General features: G+C 34.7%; 1 protein-coding gene across 1 annotated transcript in view; it reads right to left on the bottom strand.

Annotated features, from left to right (window-relative positions):
* Positions 1-25,396, bottom strand: part of Ptx1 (pituitary homeobox homolog Ptx1) — a 160,610-nt gene that overhangs the window by 48,645 nt on the left and 86,569 nt on the right. The window contains exons 3-4 of the mRNA XM_067760917.1: positions 9,796-9,936; positions 1,164-1,417 (exon numbers count right to left, since the gene is read on the bottom strand). Coding sequence (XP_067617018.1) covers positions 1,164-1,417; positions 9,796-9,936 — 395 coding nt within the window. The remainder of the gene's footprint in view (positions 1-1,163; positions 1,418-9,795; positions 9,937-25,396) is intronic.

Raw genomic sequence — 25,396 nt, 5'->3', positions numbered from 1 at the left:
CACAACAGTTACTTACTTTAGCGACTATGTAAACCGCAACAACAACAAATTTGAGTAAAACAGCTATCATGATCTCTCTCAAACTCTATAAACAGTCGTATTACTGCATAAAAATAATGACTCAAAGCGACCCAACAAGATCCAAATGGCGCCAAATTTATTCGGTTAGAGCTTTGAGCCGACCCACACGCCGATAAGTACTTTGGTTAACGAAATGAGAATCCGAAGTTTGGACTAAATAAGAGGTACCCTGCTTTGCAAGGTAATCTGCATGTTTATTACTTTCATATCGATGATGAGCGGGAACCCATCCTAACAAAACCTTGTTTTTGGTTCCCATGGCATTAAGGATTTCAATGCAGTCATCCACTAGCTTAGATGCAACTGTGTAGGATTGCAAGGAACGCAGGGCTGCCTGGCTGTCCGAAATAATGTAGGTGCTCTTAGAGGATGAGTCTCTATGTATGCATTCTCTACCGCAAACTTTTATTGCATGGATTTCTGCCTGAAATATGATGCGGTAGCATCCCATTGGTATCGATTTCTTGAAGTTCCTCCCACAGATGTCAGCTCCTGTTCTTCTGTTATCGAATTTCGATCCATCCGTGAAGCAGGCCTATGAGTCAGGGTCATTATAAGGATTCCCTGTTTCCCAGTGGGTTCTGTCCATAATGGATACTTCGAAGTTCCGTAAGATTCTGAGCTTAGAGAATATTACCTCACGCAATTGTCATGTGGGATCTCCCATGAATTTTTTTTATTCCTTTTATATGCCCTATCATGTTTCCAAGCTTCAACACCGAAATATTTTGAAGTCTTAGTGCGCCTAGTGTTGCCCTTTCCCTATTAGAATTGGGAAGGGAGCTATTCCCACTAAGCGCTAAGTGCATCAGCAGGGGACATTCTCATCGCACCCGTTATGCCCATGAAAACTAGTCGATGCAGTTTGCTTAGTTTTGTTGTTGCCGTGCTATGGGCTTTACAACAGTATTAAATGTCTTAATTTCAGCTCCTGTCGAGATCACAAGCTAAATTAAAGTTAATTCAGCTGGCAAAATTTTCCAAATATGTTCAAGTATATCTCCGTAGAACATATTTCTCCAGACATTAAGTTTTTTGGTTAAAACGTAAACAAACACTATTTTCTTTTCGAAACAACTTACCCTAACTCGAGCCTCGGTCAAATTCGTCCACATGGCAATCTCTTCGCGAGTTGACATATCCGGATAACGATTTCGGCTAAATGTATGTTCCAGTTCTTGTAGTTGTTGTGATGTAAAATGTGTACGTTGTCGGCGTTGCCGTTTGTTTTTCTTATCGTTTTTTGGTTCATCTGTTGTAGTTGTCATCGGTTCGTCATGACCGGAATTTGATATGTTTTCAGTTTTGATTGTGGTCTCATTTACCGAACGATTACCTGCAAACAACAACAACAAAAGGAAATAAGGTATTAGAAAAAAAAATTAGAACATGTGTAATGTAGGGAAAACGCATGTTGATAAACAAGAATAAGTAAATATGAATGGTAAATAAATGTATCAAACATATTTAGGTGAGAAGAGAAAAAACAAAGGGAGCTAGGTATATGAGAAGAGCAGACACACGCGCTCATACACACAAACTGACATCATTCATAATTTGTTTATTTAAAATTGTACAAATTGCTATTAGTCTGAGTATATCTAAAAATCGATTACATGTGTTTCTATTTTTGTTTTTATTTGTTTATCGCTTTATCGGCTCGACTTTTACATTTTTATCAAGATAGCAATAAGTGCAGACAGATTGTAGCAGACACATTTTCTGAGACGCTCGTTGCCACTGATGCGACCTTTGTTAATTAAACATAAACACCATACACTTAAATCAGATAACAACAACAAAACTAGTAGTATATTATCAACTAATCAGGTAATCATAAATTGTTATAATGACAGCGCTAAGAGCTGCATGTCTCCTTGGTTATAATTGTTGTTGTTTAATTGCATAATAGTAACAAATATCGGCGCCTTCAGCATAGTGGCCAGGCGAGAGAGATAGAAATATGAAAATTCGGATTGAAGTAGACCAGAAAACCAATAAAGAAGCTTCTTTATTACTATACTAGAGTAACCGGCAGACTTTGTTATGCCGCAAATTGGTTTACCCACATTTCAAAAATCAGCCTCGCTTTACCTCGGCACTCTATCCCATTCTCTTCAGCTTTACCATTCTTTTCCATCCACAATTCCATTCATCTTCCTCAAACTTCCACACACACTCCCGTTGCCACTCCGGTTCCTACTTCCAAATCCAATCCTACTCCCACTAACAATCCAACTTCCACTGCTAGTCCCATTTCCCCCTCCACACACACTCACTCTCACACTCTCTACCCCATTCTCTTCAACTTTATCACTCTTGTCCATATAATCTCTGACTTGGACGCTGATTAATAACTGTAATGGAACAACTGACTTCTCACCTTCACGCCTTGGCTTAGCCTACAATTCCACCGTCTATTTATAACCTATAAGTGTAATAGAACTAAAAAAAGTCCCCACTCGGGTTGTATTTGATGGAATTAATAACGATAAATTAAAACTAGATTTCTACTTGTGCTAATGGTATCGATGTTTTATGTAACGGGTATTTTTATTTCAATATTATCGAGTACTCGATGAGTGCTTTTCGTGAGTACTCGTGAGCGATATTTAAAATTAGTATCATATCCATTCGATTCATGTCTCTGCACCTTTTTCAGTTTAAGTTCAGAAAGTTATAATTCAAGTTCAGAATTTCTAATTTGAATTCAGAACATTTCAATTAAATTTCAGAATTTACAATTTAAGATTAGAAAGTCACGTTTCAAATTCGAAAAATTTCATTTCTAATTAAGAATTTCCAATTTAAATTCAGATAATTTCAATTAAAGTTCAGAATTCCTAATTTAAGTTTAGAAAGTCACGATTCAAATTCGAAAAATTTCATTTGAAATTAAGAATTTCCAATTTAAATTCAGAAAATTTCAACAAAAGTTCAGAAATTCCAATTTAAGTTCAGAAAATTGATATTCAAGTTCAGAAATTCGAGTTGCAGCTCAGAAAGTTACAATTAATGTTTCGAATTACTAATTTAAGTTCAGAACATTGCAATTAGCGTTCCGAAAATTACTATTCACAAATTTACGTTCAGAAACTGCAATTGAAATTCAGAAAATTAAAATTCAAAATCAGTAAATAATAACTAAAGTTCCTAAAGTTACATTTCAAGTTCAGATAATTACAATTAATGATCGGAAACTCCTTCATAAAATTTCAATTCGTAAAAATTAAGTTCACCGTGGTGTAGTTGTAGTAGTAGCGTGATCCGCCTACCACACCGAAGGTTCTGGGTTCATGTCCTGGGTTAAGTAACGTCAGAATTCAATTAAAGTTCAGAACGTTATAAGTAGCGTATTCTTTTTCAAAAGTTTGCACCTTTCCTAAACAGTGCTTACTTATATCAACATTGGCGAGCACAGTGATAGACTCAGAACTTCCACTAGACTACCGCTGACTCGATTCCCGAATGGCATGGAGCGTTATCGCACATCAAAACTAAGTGTTTTAAATAGTCCACCTGCTCTGTGCAGCATTGAAAAACTGATCTAACCGATGTAGAGCATGTGTCCATCTTAGACGAGCCACTCCCCAAACACTGATATCGCGCCAACTAAAGCTTTCTCATATCCATAAAATGCTGTCGCATTATAATTAAATTCTTTCTCATTTAGAATTTGACGACTCGCATATTGGCGTGATGATTTAGCATTTACTATTTACTTTTCTCATTTCTTTGTGACACGCTCGCATTATCTTCTTCTTTCGCATTTTCATTTAACGCTTTCCCATTTAAAAATTACTTTTCGCAAATCGATAAAATGCTTTCGCATTTACAATCCACTTATCTTATTTACAGTTGTCAAATTTTATTTCCAAATGGCTCTTTTTCATTTGCAGTTACTTTTTCATTTTCACGTGACGGTGTCTCATTTACAATGACATATTCTTATTTTCCTGTGATGCTGATGGTGTAGACCCAAGGGATATTTCGGACTCCCGAAAGGCATCTATCAAATCCGCTCTCTCGAAAGGCACCTAATTCGAATCGAAAGTTGCGATGCATCGTTCTATTTGATAGTCCTGTCTTGCAGAGAAGGCAGTGTTAAGTTTTCTTGGGAGTTATTATTTCACTCAGAAGAAATTTTTCTTTCACATTTTCTTTTCTAGCCAAGCAAGTGAAATAAGATTTTTGAAAAACTCATCCGCATATAGAAGTAGAACTTGAGCGCAAAAGTACAGCTCATCTCGAAAATTACTCTTTGGTTACTTTATTATTTAAATTTTTTTTTTTTTTGAAAATACATATTTTATACAAACAAACAATAACTCGATCAATGCACATCATCACAAAAGCAAATATATCGATCGATCGATCATATGGCGCTCGTCGTCGATAGCCTTCAATGTTATGGTGCCGTACGATATGCGAGTAGAAATTCAATAACCCTCCAGTAATTTGTTGCTTTACGTCCGATCTCTAATCAGCTAAAATTAGTGCACACAGCTAAATAGCAACAAATTAATGTATTTGAAAATGATATTAGTGTTATTAACCGATCCGCCGCCGTCATCAAAGTTTATGTTGTGCTCGAAATCAAAGTTGAAATCAAAGAAATTTTTGCCGACAAACGATTTTATTTTTTGTAATGGTATTAAGCACCGGTTGCTACCGTACCGCTAATATATATAACAACAGCTATAAATAACAGTTTTATCTTGAAATATTTTTTTTTTTTTCGGCAGTGATAAGCGTTAATAAACAAATGCTTAAAAGTATACCCAGCAAAAAATTTTCCTGATTTCCTTTGATCCTAAGGTTTATAAGCGGATAACGGAAATTTGTGAGGAGATGTATGTCAAATTCTCAGACCATTCTTCAGGATAACCATGTCTTACGGATAACTTCAATATTATTTAAAGCATAATTTCGAAACAATTTTAGAACAACTTCTGAATCGCTTCGTGACTATCTACAAAATCCCCAGCGGGTTAAAGGGCTTAAAATATACCCGCGGTATGTTTGCTTGTCGTAAGAAGCGACTTAAATACCAAATTCATTGAAGGGGTTGTGTAGCGCAACCCTCTTAAGGGGTTGCCAGCGCAATATATAGCTTCTCCAACCCAATTGTCAACCTCATCTACCCGTGGTGAATCCTCTTTCATTGACAACCGAGGCTCTGGCGACGCCAAGTTGCTCATGTAACTAGGGGTGGGAAGGGCGAGATTGCTTGGAAGGTTTAATGTGGTTATAAAAATCGTTCCCGACATGATTGGGCTAGTATCTACCTTCATGGTGCTTTGTTACCGGAACGTACCGGATCTATATGCGGCAAAGGACCATCAAAATCGATAACTCTCCCCAAAGCTTTCGGGGATTGTCTTTGTCGTTAATAATACAACAACTATTTCCAAAAAAAAATTTAGGATTATTACAGGAACACTTGGGAACAAATTTAAGGTAATATTTCGATACTGGATCATTTCGCAAACATCTTTTGATTGTTACCAGATCACTTCGATACTACTTAAGGTATTATTCCCAGAAAACTTCAATAACATTTTGAGTCTGTTTCGATAGATAACATTTTGAAAAAGTTTGGGCATAGTTTTGGGCTCACTTGGGTACTATTTTTGTAATAATTTCAAGACTATTTAAAACCCTCTTCAGGACTGTTAGAGGATGCTGAAATGATCTTGGAATTGTTCCAAACTGGTGCCGAAATAGTCTCGTAATGATACCAAGAACGACCGCGAAGTGACCCTGAAATTGTTCCAAATCGCCCACGAAAAATTTCCGGTTGTAATATGGTTTCGAATTAGTCTCGAAAGGTGATCCTGAATTTATAACTTGCATTTTTATCCACTCTTAACATAAATCCCCTTTTTACCGTTGACCGTGAATATGCTCTCTCTGAGAGACAAGTTAATGCCTAATGCTAGTTTTTCACAAGGTTGATGTAATGAGAATCAAGCAAAAGGCTGAGCTTTGCAAGAAGGCGGATATTATTGGTCTCGTATTCCTCATTTAAAATGGGTAACATGATTTTTTGCTTGTCATACCTAACATATAAGCAAACGTTATCATTTTTTAAATATTTTTGGTATTTTTTATTATTACAATTCCTGTGTATTGCGTGTGTTAGAATTGGCTTTATTTTAACAGAATGAATTGGCATTTCTTGTGGCAGCATGACGTGAGTCGCAGGTAATTATAATAGACTTTTCACAAAAATATGCTTATCAGTTTAACTGTAAACTTACTTTATCGAAGGATGGGTTTTGCCGTCGGAAAACTCAATTTTAAAAGTCAGTCAATAGGTGGTAAAACACCTGGACAAAATTTTCAATCGTTGTAGGAAGTTTTCAAATGTTTTCTGATACAAAGCATTTTCAAGTCGGCAGCTGAGAAATGGCGATATTCCACTCAGCCGGCGATATATGAAGTTACCTTAGTACACTTTTATACCTTTATTCTAAGTTGGTAGCACCTCTCTTTTAACCGGTTAATAACGTTACCGGTAAAATAGGATGTACCGTCATATTACCACGCAAAATAGCATGTGTTTGCTAAATATTTGTTTGAACAAACAAAAACAAAACTAAGCGTGTCCATGTACAAGAATTTCTAAACAATTTTTAGAAGAATCGCGCTTACTTTAATTAGTAACGATTTTCGGTTACATGATACACCGATAACAAATTTTTCCATAACGCTTGAAATAAGACCGTTAATAGCATAATATTTTTGGGTGTAAAATCGACGCTCAAAACCTGTAGATATCATGGGTAACAAAATCATTAACTTGAAATGAACAAAGGTTTCATTTGAAAAAGGGTTTTCACTTGATTTCTAAACAATTTCATTTGATTTGAGAAAAGTTTTTTCAAAATGAAAATATGAAATGAAATTTGTTTTGAAAAAAGGTTTCACTTGACTTGAAAAAAGTTTAAATTGAAAAGAAAAAAGTTTAAATTTAGTTGAAAAAAGTTTAATTTGAAATAAAAATATTTTAATTTGTTTTGCAAAAGTTTCATTTGATTTGAAAATGCTATAATATAGATATTATTATTAGGTATATAAATCTAAAGGGGCTTTCAGAAGTTACATCAGGTCTGTCAGAGAATATGAATGCTGTTCCATCCATTCAATGGGAAAATTTCATAGTACAGAATCAGCGAACAAGTGATTTTTTTTCTTATTCGTCCGTAATATTTGTTTGAATGTTATTTTAATCAATTTTCCCCTTTTTCTTGTGGGTTTTGTTGGCCTTATTACGTAATTGTTTTCTTATAATGATATTTCCTGATGAATATCAACTTCAAAATAAGAAAACTTGCAAATAAATTGCGCAGACGGGGAAAAGAAATTCTTTTTCGAAATCTTTTGTAGCTCTTAATTCTTAAACCGATTGCTTAATTTTTTTCTTTAAATGAAACGTTTAGACAGATTTTTGAATTTATTATTTGTACTAAAAAATTGTGCGCAAAATACCCAAGATTGAGTAGAACATAACAACCTCTTGGCTGCCAATTCGAGACCACCCTGTCTTAGAATATTTTTCAAAAACGCCTTATTCAAGAGTTTCTTTCTCAAAATTCTGTTCATGTTTAAAAATTTTATTTATAATCGTCTAATCTGAGGCACATTCTGGGATCAGGCGTTTAATAAAGTTTTGAGGTAAGGCGTTCCTCAAAAAAAGTTCTGAAATAAGTATTTTCTTAAAATTGTTTTAAGATGAGAAGTTTTCAAAACAGCAGCCGAGATAGTATGATGATCCACTTAGCAGGCAAACTAAATTAGAAATTTGGGAAATATACTTGAACCGGAGTTTTTTAATAAACAGCAAGTAAAAGAAACAAGAACAATAAGTAAAAGTTGAATCAAAAGAAATACCAAAAAAAATTTCTGAAGCCAAAGACAGGGGACAGCTTAACTAACTATTTTGATTTTTATACAACAAACAGTTATACACATTACATGAGCTCACCTCTAAACTACAATTTCTCTTCTTCAGTTGACAGATAATCTCGAAAAAATTAGAAAAGAAACACGTAAAAAATTATCTTTACGAATTTAAAAAAAAAGACAAAAGAAAAAATTATAAATATACTCCCATAAAGCAAATGACGACAATGGCGCCAAAAGGAAAAGGGCAGTGGAAAAAACGGACCACTTCTAGCAATGCGTCCATATAAAAAAGTTTACTATTACCTATATGATTTCGAAAACAATCTTGAAATAGTTCCAGAATAGCCCTGAATTACCAATCCAAAAATAGTTCAAAAGTAGTCTTGAAATAACCTAGAGTTTTCTTGAAATTATTCAAAAGAGATCCTCAAACTCTTCAAATCCCATCGTAAAATGAAAGAGGCAAAATTTCATAATTAACGTACTTAAAGAAGGCAATAAAACAAAGTCGTCGCACGACAGAAAAGGCCAATCCCAGTAGATCATAGTATAGCGTTCTTACTTAAAAAAAGGATGACCTAATTTGAGAGCTACATAGAAGCACAAATCGAGAATGTACAGAATGAGGTAAACTTCATTAACTTTGTTGAGAATTAAATGTTTTGAACAAAATATAAACAACGCGAATCCTTTTTTTCAGGGAATGCGGCTCAGACGCGCACTCCTGAAATGATCGGTCTGTTGACAAACAAACTCGACCAAAGCCACGTCTTGGTGTTCTACAACCTGCATGCACGAATGTCATACATTGTTGTTGTCATTTTAGAAGCACAGTAATCTTAGAAAAAGCTTTAAAGAGATTTACAAGGTACAATCGAAACAGCTGCCACATTGTACGAACTGGAAGTCGCGTTGTTTCCATTTTTCTCAAAAATTTCAATAAAAATTAAAAATAGAAATTATTTAAAACCTTTTTTCATACATGAAACAATAAAGAATACGAGGATTCAAGGGGTTATGTAGCGCAATATATAGCTTCTCCAACCCAATTGTCAACCTCACCTTCGAGCGGCGAATCCCGTTTCACTAACAGCCGAGGCTCTGGCGACGCCAAGTTCCTCATGTAACTAGGGGTGGGGAGGGCGAGATTGCTTGGGAGGTTTAATGTGGTTATATAAATCGTTCCCGAGATGGTCGGGCCAGCATCTTAATGGTGCTGTGTGACCGGAGCGTATCGGATCTATATCCGACAAAGGACCATCACATCGATAACACTCCCCAAAGCCTTCGGGGAGTAACCTAATCGCTACAACAACAACAACAGGAACGTTTAAGAACTAAAGCTATGTCGAGGCTAGTTGTTGTTGTGCTAATGTTCAGAGACGGTGCGCTTTCAAAATTTCGTATGAACTTCAATATGGTGCGGCTTGTAGTTCCGACTCTGAATGAGGTATGGCAGTGTAAACTAGGAATTATTGCTTTCTTGTGGACATGGTATAACAGAGCTTGCTTTGACGCAATCCGCCAAAAACGGTTGCTGGATATAATTTTTGTGACAGTGAAATGAATTAGGAAGGCTCTTTGCTAAGTCACTGATGTATGTTAGAGCTTAGTTGATCTCTCTCTGCTTTTCTCGTATCAGTTTCTATCTCTATAAGGAAGTAAGTGAGCTCTACAAAAACCAACTAACTTCGGGTCCTAGATTTCAGATTTAGATTCAGGTAAGATTGACTAATGGGGGTTAAAAAAAATTGTAAGCTTATTATAAATCTAACTTTGAGAATGCTGAAACATACAACTTACCATCTTTACGATCACGATTTCGATTCGATAACGTTGACGATGATGAAGTTTGAAAATTATTCAAATGTGTACTATCCAAGCTATTTGCTACAGCGGTCATTGAACTATGACTATCACGAAAATCACCAGTCTCGGCCCAAACTGAAAAGAACAAACCAGAGTAGAGAAAAATATACAAAAAATTAATGTTTTAAGAAAAGTTTTTTTAATTCTAAGTACTTATAGAAAACGAAATGAATACTTAGTTACATACATATGTATGTATGTATGTATGTACTGCTTAAATGTATTTAACAACTATAAAATACATTGCAATAAAAATTACAATAATATGTTTGTCTTCTTTCTCAAGGCGAGAGACAAGGAGAGAAAGTAATAGCCAACTGCTCAATTCACAAGCGCGCATTTACGAACGCGTCCTTATAGTTGGGACCATTAAAGCGCGCATTAATGTTGTAAGTAGGTGCACTTGGGCTGCAGCAAATATGGCTCCATAATTGAGCGGGAGTGCGCCATAAGAGGCTGCTTAAAAGGCGATAAAATGGATCATTAAAGGATTTATGGCATTTACAAATAAAACGCAATGGATAGCTACAATGTGTTTAAGTAGACTAAAGATCTATTTAACTATGTTTGTATGTCATCACGTGAAGATGTGGAAATTGTGATAGCGTGCGCTATCGAAGGATGTAAGGCAAAACCGAAAGTTGTTTGAAATAAGCTATAAGTATGTTCATAGTTTTGCAATAAATTATATATGTATTCGCGAATTGCTAATATTTTTTTTTGCCTCTCATTGGTTCAGCCACTTATAAGTTGAAATGTTGTGAAAAAGTTCGACCACTTATCCGGGTAATGAATTATTATGTGACTACTAGAAGACCCGGCAGACGTTGTCCTGCCCTAAATTTGGCCTATCTGCATACAGTTTAATAAGCTTTTTCCGTCTGACTCTGCCCTACCCACCCCTCTTCACTTTTTCCTAGTCCTTTTATTCACTCCTCTCTCCGTCTTTTTCGCTTCATTTATCTCCATCTTCGTCTCATTCTATCTCTTTCTCAATCTCCTTCTCTCTTTGCTCTTCTCTCAATTCCTTTTAATTCTTCTGTATACCTTATTGCCTGTCCCAGAGGGTGGTATGTATTTTATTCCAGTCTCAGTCCCAGTCCCACTCCGAGTCTCAGTCCCAGTCCTAGTCCTAATCCCAGTCCCAGTCCGTCTCTGGATCATATATTACTCTGTACTAAAGCACTCATCAATAGCTTTAATTTGATATCCATATTGTATAAACGCTGTCTAGGCATTCACTGGCCCACGTTTTGGCCTATATCTGGAGACCCTAGTCACCCAGGGGTATACAAATTACCCTCTACTAAAGCACTCATCAACAGCTTTCATTTGTTATCGCTCTCATGAATTAAAAAAAATGTCATAGTACCTCTAAATCGCGGGCTCCCTCAGAAACCCCGGGCTCGGGGCTAATCCGCCCCCCCCCCCCTTTTCGACGGGCCTGGTGATGTGCTATACTTGATATCACTCGCTATACTATTTTTTATTGATAAGCACGTTGTTTAATTAAACACCATCCAATTACACGGAACTATATCCGCACCACCTGAAAATGTGTTTGCCGGGGCGTATACGTAACATTTGATTATTACGTATAAACAAATAAAAAAATATTGCGACTATAAACTGAGATATGACCTATCCTATATTTCAAGTTAGATCAATCTACACACGGGGTGAAAAACAAATTCAAAATCGGTTCAGTAATTTAGGAGTCCATCGCGGCCAAAGATTTGTGAGACGTGATTTTTATATTCTAAGATAGAGGGTAAAATGGTGCTCCTACGCCACCTAAATGAAGCAGGAAATAACGCACTACGTTGTTCGCGAAATGCCCTTCCCGGACGGCGCTTTCGTAATTCATTCACTATAATGGTTTCCTTTTTAGCTTACCAAGTATTTATTTGTTTTTATTTGTTTGTCCGTATGTTTGAACTTTTTCTCAGATTTCGATAAACTTCCGATAAAAATGAAAGGAATAAACGAATTAAGCATTGTTCAGAAATGTAGTTCAGACTGAATTATCACCGAGATAGTTCGTTAACAATATTGAGTAGAAATTTAAAGTAGTTCGGAGTGTAGTTCGAGACCTAACAGCAAATGGGAGTGTGCAATACGAATTAGTAGTGGTTCCGTGTGGACGTTGTATAGCGAATTTCAATAACCTAACTATGAGAAGAAGACAACCAGACGATCTGTATTTTATCTAAGTAAAATATTTGAAAAAAATGTGATATTTTAAATATTGATGTTAATTTAAAACTGAAGCTCTCCGGCGAAGTTTGTGTGCTACTCGACCAGTTCTTAACGCCGGAGCATAAGGAAGCCATTTTGATTTTGAAAATTGTATACGTAACTAGGTACTTGAATTGACTAAGCATTGTGAAGTATAGGTCTTTCATTTTATACCAGTAAGCATCAGACGAGTATGTTGGGAAAGTTTTTCGGAAGGTTGAAGAACTTTGCATCAGGAAAACAGCGAGTATGAAAAAAATGTATCCATAACCGATAATGTTTCGGTATGGATTTACTGATCCTCTCAATTAGGGGTCTGGATTCTATAGCACATTGTGTATGTAAAAAGGCAATCACTTTTAGTTTTTGTAGACCTATGCTCCAAAGGCAGCTCATGATAATTAGGCCATCAACTTGACGGCTTCTCGAAGTTGGATCAAACCCTGAGATAAAGGTGTAAATGTGTATATTGCGCACGCTGCATAAGACTTTATTCATACTGCATGACCGCCAGGCGCAATATAAACGACGACGGATGTGGTAATCTTGAGGAGTGTAGTGGACTGATAACCCATATAAACCGGTCTGCTAACTCCTGAGAATGTAAGTGATTGCCTTTCCCTCTTCGAAAACCAGTGAAGCAGCTTTCCTTTTTATCGCAGTCTTAAAAATTCATCTTGATATGGTCAGTCCTTTTGCCGGAAATTAATCCAGCCCCAAAATTCTACCTTCGCTAATGCTAAAACTTCATCGCCAAAAATCTCTAAAACAGTATTAGGTGCGCAGAAAGCATGCAACATTTAGTACCACCTAAGTCCTATAAAAAAGTACAGGAGTTTTGCACTAGCAGCTGACCCATGTTGTTGTTGTTGTTGTTGTGATAAAGGAACTCCCCGAAGGTCTTGGGGAGTGTTATCGATGTTGATGGTCCTTTGTCGGATATAGATCCGGTACGTTCCGGTAACAGGCACCATTAAGGTACAAGGCCGACCGTCTCGGGAAAGATGTAATATAACCACATTGAATCTTCTAGGCCATCCCTCTTGAAAGGATTGGGCTACACAACCCGTTGAATCAATTCGGTACTTTAGTCGCCTTTTACGACAGGCATATCTGCCGCGGGTTTATTCTATGTATATCTTTATCCCTGGAGAAGAGTAATGTGGCTTTCAGTTACTCTACAACTCTCTAATAAATCACTAACTTATCAAACTTCACTCGAGTTAAGGAACAATTTTGAAAAGATATACTATTTTGTATGTGCAATGTATACCTGTAGTGGAATTCACTAACTTTTTTAACGATATTTGCCATCGCTTTATTTGCGAATCGATAACTATAACGATTTCGTTATTCAGTAACTATTTTTTATCGATATTCGTTAATCGACGATCAGCTGTGTTGTTAAATAAACGGCAAGTGAATTGGCTGCGTTAAAAATCACGAAATTTACACTTCGGCCAAATTAGTTAAAAAAAAATTGATGGGCAATTAAGGGATACAAGAATAACTGCGATATCAACAGAGAAAAAAATTAATTCTGCATTTACGTTCCTTTTGTTAAAATAGGTAAAAGCTTGCACAATAATGACTTTTAAAAGCAGTTAGTATATGGAATTTGTTTATTTTTGGTATTCCTTTTGTGCATTTCGCATTTTTTTGGTTTCGTTAAGCTGTGCTGCCACCTTTCTACTATTTTAAATGTCATTTATTGCGAGTCGTTAAAACTAAGTTAGTGAGTAGTACAATCGATAAGGCAAGCGACAAAATCGTTAATTAAAATCTCGACAAATCGCATCGTTATAAGTTAGTGAATTCCACTACTGGAACAGTGTTTTCTGTGTGTCTTATTTTCCTTCAAATGAATTATTATGCATTCACAAGCAGCAGGAACAACAGCAAACTTACTAGTGACGTATTTAGTATATACGAAATTACTAAATTAAATTTTAATCATAATTTATTTAATTTGTTTGATCATTTATTATATCATGCACTCGGTGGTCATACGATTTTTATGTAACACAATTTACCTATAAATAGTAAAAGTATTTATGTTTATGGAATACACCACACCACAACATCATCAATTTATTTTCATTTTTATTTTTCCTCACTAAATGAGCCATGAAATTTAATGACCTTTTTGTGTTTAGAACAACTCACCACCAAGTTACTTAAATATATTAACAAATTATCAATTGACAAATACTAAATTTACAACCAAAGTAGTTTCGATTCGTTTTTAAAATTTATTGCTTTTAATAATTATCTACACTAGCGGTGTAAATTATACAAACATGGCATGTAATGAGAAGTTTTGCTTTATTTATTTGAATTTATTGTACAACTTTGGAAATGTAAAACAAAAATTTAAATTGTTTTCTGCAAAAATTGTAAAAGTTTATAATAATTGTGATATTTATAACAGATGTTTAAATTTTTGTATACAACATTTCCATTAATACCTTTTGAAAACATAGTTCGAATCTGAAGGAGCTGAAAAATACTGCTATGAAGGAAATGCATAGCTTCTAAATAAGAAATTTTCGAAAAAGTTTGCTAGTTACAATATCTGAATGCTGTTTGTGATCTCTCTCCGCAGAAAAGGGTTTGACCGATTTTTAAGAAAATTTTAATGTGGTATTGAATGATTAGGTTGTCTGACCCGGAAAGTACTAAAAATCGTTTCTACAGTATGGATATCAAATAAAAGCTATGCATTTTGTATTATTATTCGATATAGTAGAGCAGTTTCTATTTCGATGTCTCAAAACATTTCCCTTAATGAAAAACTGATCAATATGCAACAGGTTTTTCCAAAACATGGTCCTCAAACGTTTTTGTTACTTAGTTCCTTCTAGAGTATAGTTAAGATTTCCCATGAAACTTTTCTAAGATTTTGTGATCATCGGTGGTCTTCTAGTGGGTTTTTTTATACTCAGCTGAGCAGAGCTCACAGAGTATATTAACTTTGTTCGCATAACGGCAATCCGTAACGGCATAAATTAATCGAGATAGATATAGACTTCTATTCAAAATGATCTGGGCGAAAAAAGAAATTCATTTAGCCATGTCCGTCCGTCCGTCCGTAAACACGATAACTTGAGTAAATTTTGAGGTATCTTGATGAAATTTGGTATGTAGGTTCCTGGGCGCTCATCTAAGATCGCTATTTAAAATGAACGAAAGCGGACTGCACCCACGCCCACTTTTTCGATATCGAAAATTTCGAAAAATAAGGTAATTTAAAGGTTTTGCAAGCTGTAATTTGGCAGTCGTTGAAGATATTATGATGAAATTTGGCAAAAACGTTACTCATATTACTATTTGTGTGCTAAATTAAAATTAGAAAAATCGGATGGCGAACACTCCCACTTTTAAACAATTTTTTTTTAAATAAAATTTTAACAAAAAATTTGATATTTTTAAGTATATAAGTAAATTATGCCAACTTTGGCGCAACAAAATACAAAAATAAAAGAAAATTTCAAAATGGGCGTGGCTCCACCGTTTTTCATTTAATTTGTCTAGGATACATTTTATGTCATAAGTCGAACAAATATTTACCAATCCTTTTGAAAATTGGTAGGGGCATAGATTCTGTGACGATAACTGTTTTATGTGAAAATGGGCTGAATCGGTTGAAGCCACGCCCAGTTTTTATACACAGTCGAACGGCCTTCTGCTTGGCCGTTAACATGATAACTTGAGCAAAAAGCGATATATCTTTACTAAACTTAGCCCACGTACTTATCTGAAGTCACTTTATCTCGGTATAGAAAATGGCCGAAATCGGACTATAACCACACCCACTTTTTCGATATCGAAAATTTCGAAAAATGAAAAAAAATGCCATAATTCTATACTAAATATGAAAAAAGGGATGAAACATGGTTTATTGACTCAAAATATAACTTTAGAAAAAACTTTGTAAAATAGGTGTGACACCTACCATATTAAGTAGAAGAAAAATGAAAAAGTTCTGCAGGGCGAAAAAAAAACCCTTGGAATTAGCGGTACCCAACAGATGATGTTCTGGGTCACCCTGGTCGACATTTTGGTCGATATCTCGAAAACGCCTTCACATATACAACTAAGGGCCACTCCCTTTTAGAACCCTCATTAATACCTTTAATTTGATACCCATATCGTACAAACGCATTCTAGTCACCCCTGGTCCACCATTATGGCGATATCTCGAAAAAGCGTCCACATATAGAACTAAGGCCCACTCCCATTTAAAATACTCATTAACACCTTTGGTTTGATACCCATATCGTACAAATAAATTCTAGAGTTAGCCCTGGTCCACCATTATGGCTATATCCCTAAATGACGTCCACCTATAGAACTATGGCCCACTCCTTCATAAAATACTCTTTAATGCCTTTCATTTGAAACACATGTCATATAAACACATTCCAGGGTTATCCTAGGTTCATTTTCCTAAATGGTGATTTTCCCTTATTTTGTCTCCAAAGCTCTCAGCTGAGTATGTAATGTTCGGTTACACCCGAACTTAGCCTTCCTTACTTGTTTTTATTGCAAAACATCAAAGTGCATTTAACTGCTCTTTGGAAAAGTTGTTCGGGCAAGATAACAACTTCTGTGTCTGCTCATAGTCTTATAAATTCAGGGGAATGTGTAATTGAGTGTATTCTATGGGCTTCCTGAGACCTGAATTGGCATACACGAAATGATCACATAAGGTAAATATGAGAGTTGAAGATGGTGATAGAGATTGCGGTTTGGATGTAGATGGCGATGGAGATATAGATGGAAATAGGGGTTAGGGATAGAGATAAAGATGGAGATGTAGATGGAAATCGAAAACGAAATGGAGATGGATGAAAATGGAAATGGAGATGGAAATTAAGATGGATATGGAAGTAAAGCTTGCGACGGAGATCTACATGAAAATAGTGAAAGAGACGAAGATGGAGATGGAGAAAATGATGGATATGGAGCTGGTGAAGGAAAAGTTGAAGGAGATGAAGATGAAGATCGATAAAGAGGTAATGAGGATGACGGAGAGATAGAGGAAGATTCAGCTAGTGATGAAGAACGAGGGAGGGGGAAAGGACAAGGACCAGTTATGAAAAAAATAAATGGCATGGAAATTTTAGGACATTACAAAATCCACCGGGCATAGAAGAATATGTAACTGTAACATTGGCTTAAACTCATAAAATATTCATTTTTTCATGGAATACTTTTAGCACGAGTGTTTGTATGAATTTACTGCAGTGAACAGGAAAATAGGAGTAGCAATTTTTGTAAAATTTCTTCAATTAAATTTTCCTTTTTTTTATTTCCTGAGTTAAAAATAAATGTCTATAAATTTTGTAGCTCTAACTATGCAAATTAATCTCAAAAAAGTTTACGATGAAAATCGAAATTTTCGAACTTTTTATTTAGGGAACTATGAATTGAGTTGAGTTTTTTTAGTATGCAGTTTTGTAGCCCAGCCAATTTTAGTCTAGCAAACTAGAAGACAAACACTTGCATTGATTTTTGAAAATATTTTCTTTTCCGACGAGTGTTTTATGTTTTCTTCCATATGAAGACCGCATTTTATTTTTATATTGCAGACAAGCGGAGTATGCCGGCTTATAGACTTATCAATTTTAGTCAAAGAATTTTAATCAAAGAACAAACACCCAAGCCTATCTTTTTTGTGATCAGATTTTTGTCGTTTTGTGTTTCAGATTTTCGGAAAAAATGTAAAAAATCAATGCGAATTTTAAGAGACCTTTAATTTGTAATTTGTGAGACAAAGCTACATAATCAAAAATTTTCATAAAACTCAAAAGCAATTTTCCAAAATTTTTGCAAATTTTCTCGAATCTTTGCAAAAACGTTTCTGAGATTTGTTTGCATAGTTTCAAGTACAAAGCTCATTAAATTATCGAAACAAAAAAAAAAAGAACGGGGCATTCATATGGCTGAGTGGATAGAGGCATCTGTCTTAACACTAGTATAAAGTACGAATTTTGGATATTTCGAGTTCAATACTCAGCTCTCGAGAAGCTAGCTGATGAAGAAGTGAAATTCAGAAACATGTCCTAGCAACCATCGCCGTTTGTAAACTTTGTAATTTTTCTCTAATATCAATAACTAAAAGAACTTAATTTACGATGTTTAAAAAAAAAATCCACTGCTATTTTCGTGTTCGCTGCTGTATATATAATTATATTTGCCTATTTAAAAAAATATACGCCAAATGTTGAAAGTACTATGTATTGTAAAATTCATAGTATGAAAGCCAGCACATATTCCCTTTTGCTCACAACCACTGTACGGTACCAAAAGGCATATCTTCATATGATCCCACACTTCAATAGATAACCCAGAGAGCAGAATCAGCATTCAAGTGCATTTTAAAATTTATTGCTTTTCCACATGTTGTCGCTCAGCTTGTTGCAACAGCAACATTTTCCATGCTAAACAGAATGTCAGAAAAGCTGAGAAAAAAAATGTCAGCTATTTGTTACAAATTTGTGTGAAATTAGCTATATTCTCTACACTTCATGGGCCGTACAATGTAATTATTTGTTGCTTGGTACTTCTGCAATATAAGAACATACACTTATGTATGTATGTATATGCACATGTATGGAAGTAGATATGTATGTATTTACAGATCAGTAGCACTGCTCCTGCGAATTGGGGGTGTCATTAATGTCACTTTGGCATGTGTCACTAAATTAACCACAGATTCGAAATTGCTCAAGTACATACATAGTTTGTAGATATGTTTGTACATATGTATGACGCATATGCAAAACATATATTTTACGTTCAATGTATTTTACTTTCTCACAAATTTTTCCGCCGGCGAGCAAGTGGTTTATGTCACTGGTTGTCATCGACATTTAGCATACTGTTGTTTTTTTTTTTTTGTTAAAACTTAGAGCACTTAAAATTTATGTCCTTAGCAGCTCGGGCACATGCTGTTCTCAAGGAAATGTTTGGTATTAAAAATTTTGCGTCGGTGTTCACACTGCAGCTTGTAGGAGATAATTTAAAATTGTTATAAATTAATGGTTTGTATGGAGGAAACAATTTTAATTAATTACATGAGGACATCAAATTTTAAGCACCTGCTTAAGTATAGAAAAAAAATGTTAAGATAAAAAATTAAAAAGAAAATAATTAGTTTTTTTTTAACTAAGGCTAATTAAAAAATAAAGAAAAAACCAGTTTAAAAAAAATAAAATTTAACGAAACACAAGAAACTATTAAAAAATAAAAAAGGTGATGATGTATAAAAAGTAAATCTTAAAAAAGTAATAATAAAGTAACAAAAAAATATTTTTTAATTAAAATGGAATAAAAGAAAAAAGAAATGAAAAAGGATCAAAAAAAATTTAAAACTTAGGAATAAAGAATTAAATTAGTATAATAAAAAAAGATAAAACTAAGCTTAAAAATAAATATAAAAATTGAGAACATTTTTTTAATTAACAATTGAATAAAAAAATAAGAAATAAAAAAGGAAAAAAAATTATTTACTTTATATAGCGCAATGCGCTTGACAGATGCTTACAGTAACGAACACGAAAATAGTAGTATTTCATAGTATTAGGTTAGGTTGAACTGGCCAGTCCATGAGGACCTCACATAGACTCACAGTATTTATAAAATTTCGTCAATTAAATTCCTTATTTTTTTATTTTCAATAGTTTATAAAAATACTCCCATGGATTTTGTAACTGAAACTATTCAAGCCTATCTCAAAAATAATTTCGTAAAATTCGAAAATTCGAGAAAATTTTACGAAAATTTCGAACTTTTTATTTAGAATTGTCTGAATTTTTTTTGAGTATGCAGTTTTGTAGTCCAATCATTTTAAGTCTGACAAACTACAAAATTGGAACTGATTTTTGACCAGGTTTTTCAGAAGGGTATTTTAGATTTCCTTCCATGCTACAAACGCGCACATATTAGCTTTCTTTTTTATAAGGAAAAAATATGAAGCACCCCTTGAAAATACATCAAATTAAAAAATTACGTGAAATAATACTATAAGATTAGTGCGGATTGGGTAGCTCATTTGCAAGCCAATAAAAAGCTGTAATGAATTCTGGGGATGCTAACATTCGCCACAAAGCCCAAAAGGCTTCAAAAAAATCGCTTTTGCATATGTCTGGTCTTTAACCTGAGTTTGCAATTGAAAACTTAATTTCTCTCTCGAAAGAAGGTGGTATAGTCCTTAGACTATTCGAAGTAAAATCTCTCCGTAGGACTTATAACCTTCCCGTAATGTCAGTAGCATGTACCGTGGAAAATTTAACGCAGAGCAGTACGAGCTTTACGCAGATATGGACTGCAAATAGAGGCCAAAAGGCTTCGTTTGGCTAGATCATGTTATTCTATTCGCTAGGAAAAGCATCCAGTAAAAAAGTATTCTCCCGTCGACACACGATTGACAGCAAAGGATACCTCCAATGAGTTGAAAAAAAACTTGTAGAGGAAGGCTTGCTCTCTACCAATTGGAGTCAGTTATGATACTTGCTACGATGTGTGAATTTCTGTCAGCTGTTCGTCTATAACTTCGAACTAATGATGTTTTTTAATGTAATTTCAAAAATTATTGGAAAACTCCCTGATTAAGAAGAGGAAGCATCAAAACGTGTAGGAGGAAAAAGGAAAATTTAAATCGTACATTATAACTACTGGCCGTTAATGAACCAGGGAACCACCTATTACAAAAATCTTCTTCAGCGACTTGTTTAATTTTATACGTACATAGGTAGATTTTTCCTAGGTTAATACTTGGGAAAGTGGTTGTTCGGAAAGTACGCAAGCCATTTAACCGATCCAATTTAATATTATCCCCACCTCTGTGGACCCTGATCATGAACCAACTGCTTAGGCGACGCGACAAGGATTCTGTCAATCTCTATAGAGGACGTCTCAGTCAAACGCCTCCCAATATATAGCTCTCTGACGGATCAGATAATTCATGATGTACATAACTTGAAAGGTTATAAATTATTTATTAAAATTTTGCAGGTAACATATATGTAGCTAGAGCAGGAAAACGTCTGCCAGCTCTGCTAGCGACTCGTATCAGCTATCTCAAGCTCTACCTAGTAATGTCCATTTTCGATCAAAGCACTACAGAACTTTTCCCTACAAGTTGTTAGATTTTATTTAACAACACATTCTGAGTTCTAAGGTACATTAAAGGAAGAGCAATATTTGAAGCTTTTCTTCTTTTCTTCCACTGATTTTTCTCTAAATAGATTTTCGTCTGCAAAACACCAAAACACCACCTCTACACCACTGGAGTTGAAAAGCCTTAATCACTTATTTCCATTTAATTTATTATCTGCAATTCATTTCAAAATATTATCAAACATAATTTTACACTAATATGAGTAACACAGGATTACTATAAACGATTAATAATAATAAAATTGTAACGCCTCCAGATAGAAAATTTGCACGAGGCGACCGCCTCCAGGTAATAAACAAAAATAATAAAATGATATAAGTAAACAACAAAAAATTACATACTAAAATGAAGAACTACGTAGGAAGTAAAGGCTCTACAAAAATTCATATAAACGCACCTCTCTCTCGTAGCTGAATAAATCGAATTTCTATTCATTCACAGTACTATTAGAAAAGTCGAACACACCAACAAATTGCAAACAATTAATCATAACATTTGCCAAAATGTTTGCTGACTTTTCCATTTCATATTAAATACTGGCATAATGGACAATGACACACAGAAAGCACACACGCCCCAAAAAATTTAAAATGGTATGTAGGGCTGAAAAAGTGAAGTATAATCTGGAAATATTAGAAATAAATTTTGTGGTGGCAATGATTTCGATATTTGTATTTATTAAACCAATGGAGGATATGCGTGTGCGGCTGAAAGTTACGACTGCAAAAAATACTTAAATGTCTATGCGTCATTTTGATTCATGAAAAATTTACAAATATGGATAAATTTAAAGTACAACAACAACAAAATTTGGCTGCCAAGACAGGAAAAGAGGCAAATTATTGTGAAACAAAGAGGAGCAACCAAAAGTGACAAGCAATAAATTTTAGCGAGCAACAGAATTTAACCGCCAACGATGTGTAATGCCAGTAAGCGCTGCCACAATGTGTAAACAAATAAAATGTCAAACAAAAGGACACAAACTTACGCCTCTACTGGCAGGAGCTAAATACAGCATGAGCGGACACATATGTACATAAATACGTACTATGTGAGTACCCACCAAAAAACCACACTCTACAAGATTCATATAACGAAATTAAAAGGCTAAGTTATTTTCAATGTTCCTTATACTTAAACTTATTATACGCCCCTTCTTTACATACTCAGTACGATTGCTCAGTTTTGTTACAAGATGTCCACACGACACTTCTAATTCGAAATTCACCCTCCCATTCCCCATTCGCTTTGAAAATAGATGCCGAAATAAGTTAACTTCCTATGAAACTTTTGGAATCGAATTATCTCGTTGAATGTTGTCAGAACGGATCGGATCTTCTTATCAACTCTGACTTACGTCGTTTATCAAAAGTTGGCAGTAATTTTACAACACAAGAAACGAAGAAATAAACCAGAACCAAAAATGGAACCCTCGCAGCATTTGGTCGATTGAGCTTCGAATTTCCCTGTCTCAAAATTTATATATATTAATTATTATAAAAATAATTAAACATGTCTGGAGGTTATTGTCATATGCACTGGGTAGCTCGTGTATTATGTAAGGAATTATTTCTAACCTCAATTATGCGCATTTATCTGATAACAGAAAAATGGAGTTGTCATTCAAAGAAAAAAACTGTCTTAGAACATGCAAATTGCATTGATTTTCCGACATAATATTTTTTTCTCAATTTAACATAGATATGAACTTTTGAATAATGAAGGAATTACGTGCTTATAAGACAGATCTCACTATTTTAAGAACGATTTCTTTGTTTCAAGTAAAAAGTTCCTATGCCTATAAATATTTTTGGAAGGAAATTCTATCCAGGATTTCCGAAATGAAACATATCTTAAATTTTCCGAACAATATTAAAAAAAGAGAAATCAACCAATTTCTAAATTCACTGTAGTTCCTTAAATAAGCCATACTAAGTTTAATAGCTATTTCACACAGAGGGTTAATGAAATAATTAGCCAAGTTTTCTACATTAAAGTCCTGCTTAAATGATTGCTTAATTGAGTGCCTAATAAAGTCAAAAGTTTGGTCAGTTTTGCTTGGTGTTTCGAATTATATTGTCAATATATTTTCAATGTAACAAATGACGAGCGAAAACTACATGCATCTTCTGGACAGGGCAGTAGTCAAATTGTGGTTAATCGAAACACATCTTTTGAAAGCATACTGTTATTGGGTCTAAGAATGCAATAAGTTTAAAAGATTCTTAAAAATATCCAGAAAGTTTGTAGAAGAGAATCGGCGCCCACTCCCTTTGTTTAAAATCTCTTTTTAACCCTTGTTAAGGTCTTAGTTACAATAGCAATTTATGCCTGAGCGTTTGGATTACCAACACCCATTTTACGACCTACCACAATTCCCTTCATGCAAAACTTGCTAACGACTGAACATTATTTTCGAGGGTTAGTTTCCTAATAACAAAAACATCTTTTAAATTCTCGAATCTCGAAATACTAATAAGGCTAGCGATCTTCTCAGCATTCACTTAATCGCCGCATTGATAGCATGTCATAGAGCTGACTATTTCTACATGAACACGAGCCATAATTTCGTCAAAAAGACGTAACACAAACGAGAAATTCGCAATAAGCCAAGTTGTTAATTTCTCGAATCTCGAAATTCTCAATTGGTTTGGAGAAGAAATCGTTCATATAAAACTGGCAATGCAGCGCACAAATTGAATGTCAAGAAGCTCAAAAGCTTTGTGTATTTACGTGTATTTCGAAGTTCGTGAATCTCGCGAGAAGAAAAGTTCTCTAATTCTCGTGTCTCGAAATTTCCGCTTGCGTTCGAGAAGTTGTCGCAAGCTCTAATTGGAATTATAAATTTAAGAGCCCCACAAAGCATAGGCCTCAAGGCGCAAAGTTCTGGGCTTTTATCCTGTACAATGGTACCTTTTATAACTCTTAGGTATCGACTATTGAAGTAAGCAGCTTACACAATTTTTGTAGGGTACGCGCGCAGACAAATGAATGCGTTGTTTTTGACACTTTCACTGCCACATGAGCATCTGTCACTATGCAAAAAGTAGTTTGAAAGTAGCATACATACACATGGATGGCAGTTTTTGTGAGTGTATTAGTTTGTCTGCCGAAGCAAAGTTTTCCTTTCCTATATCGCATCCTTCTGCGCACAGCCAAACAAACGATTAATGTGACAGTTGAATTAGGATATATGACAGCAAAAGCAAATACTGCCAAATGATTGTAAGGCCAACAAATATGTATGTATGTATGTATTGATTACTTCGAACATTCAACCGTGCAGTATGAATGGTATTGACGGTGACAACGATGATGATGATGATTTTGCAGAAACAAATAAATAAATCAGCAGAAAAAAATAACAATAAACAAAGAATACAGCATAGTTAAATAAAAACAGAGGCAAAACGCCAGGAAGTATGCCTCCATATGTATGTATGTATGCACAAACAGTGCCCGAACAAGATATCTATGTGTGTATATAATATTGGTGGTTATTCTTTTGCGCTTACTCCAAATAATTTCTCATTGCCTTTGTTTGTATATTTTGACATTATTTTCCTTTGTTGTTGTAATGAATATAAAATTTATCGATTACAAATACAGCTTGTGGGTAGGGAAGGTGATAAATGGTTATAGATGTAGTAGCTTTACAACTGGACAAAGCACAGTTGTTAGAATAGATAAAGTCTTTAAATCATTTGTATGTGTTTGTATTATGAGTTCATGGCTAATGGAGAAAAGGGTTATTCTATATTTCGGCAAGGGTTAGATTTATAGTTTCATATGCGTTTTTAATTTCACACTTCATTTATTGTAAATTGCACCTTATGTCTAGATTCTTAGCGGCGAATTGTTTTGAAATGAAATCCTTTTCAACACTTGACTTTTGGTTAACAGCTTAATGAATGTGCTAAAGTTCTATTGGAAAAAAGAAAATGAGTAATATTTCATAAGTGGGGGGCGAGAGCTTGAAGCAAAAATGTGATGAGTTCCCCGTTGGCCTAGAATACAGTACCCGAGTTATGTGTTGGGACTGCGGCCCTCGACGTAAAAACCCCGCCAATGAAAGGTGTAGCACAAAGCCTCGGATAAAGTCTCCTTTAT

The sequence above is a fragment of the Eurosta solidaginis genome, chromosome 1, assembly GCF_040869045.1.
Source record: "Eurosta solidaginis isolate ZX-2024a chromosome 1, ASM4086904v1, whole genome shotgun sequence".
Taxonomy (NCBI): domain Eukaryota; kingdom Metazoa; phylum Arthropoda; class Insecta; order Diptera; family Tephritidae; genus Eurosta; species Eurosta solidaginis.
Note: the sequence above shows the minus strand (reverse complement) of the source record. Positions and strands in the feature narration are given on the sequence as shown.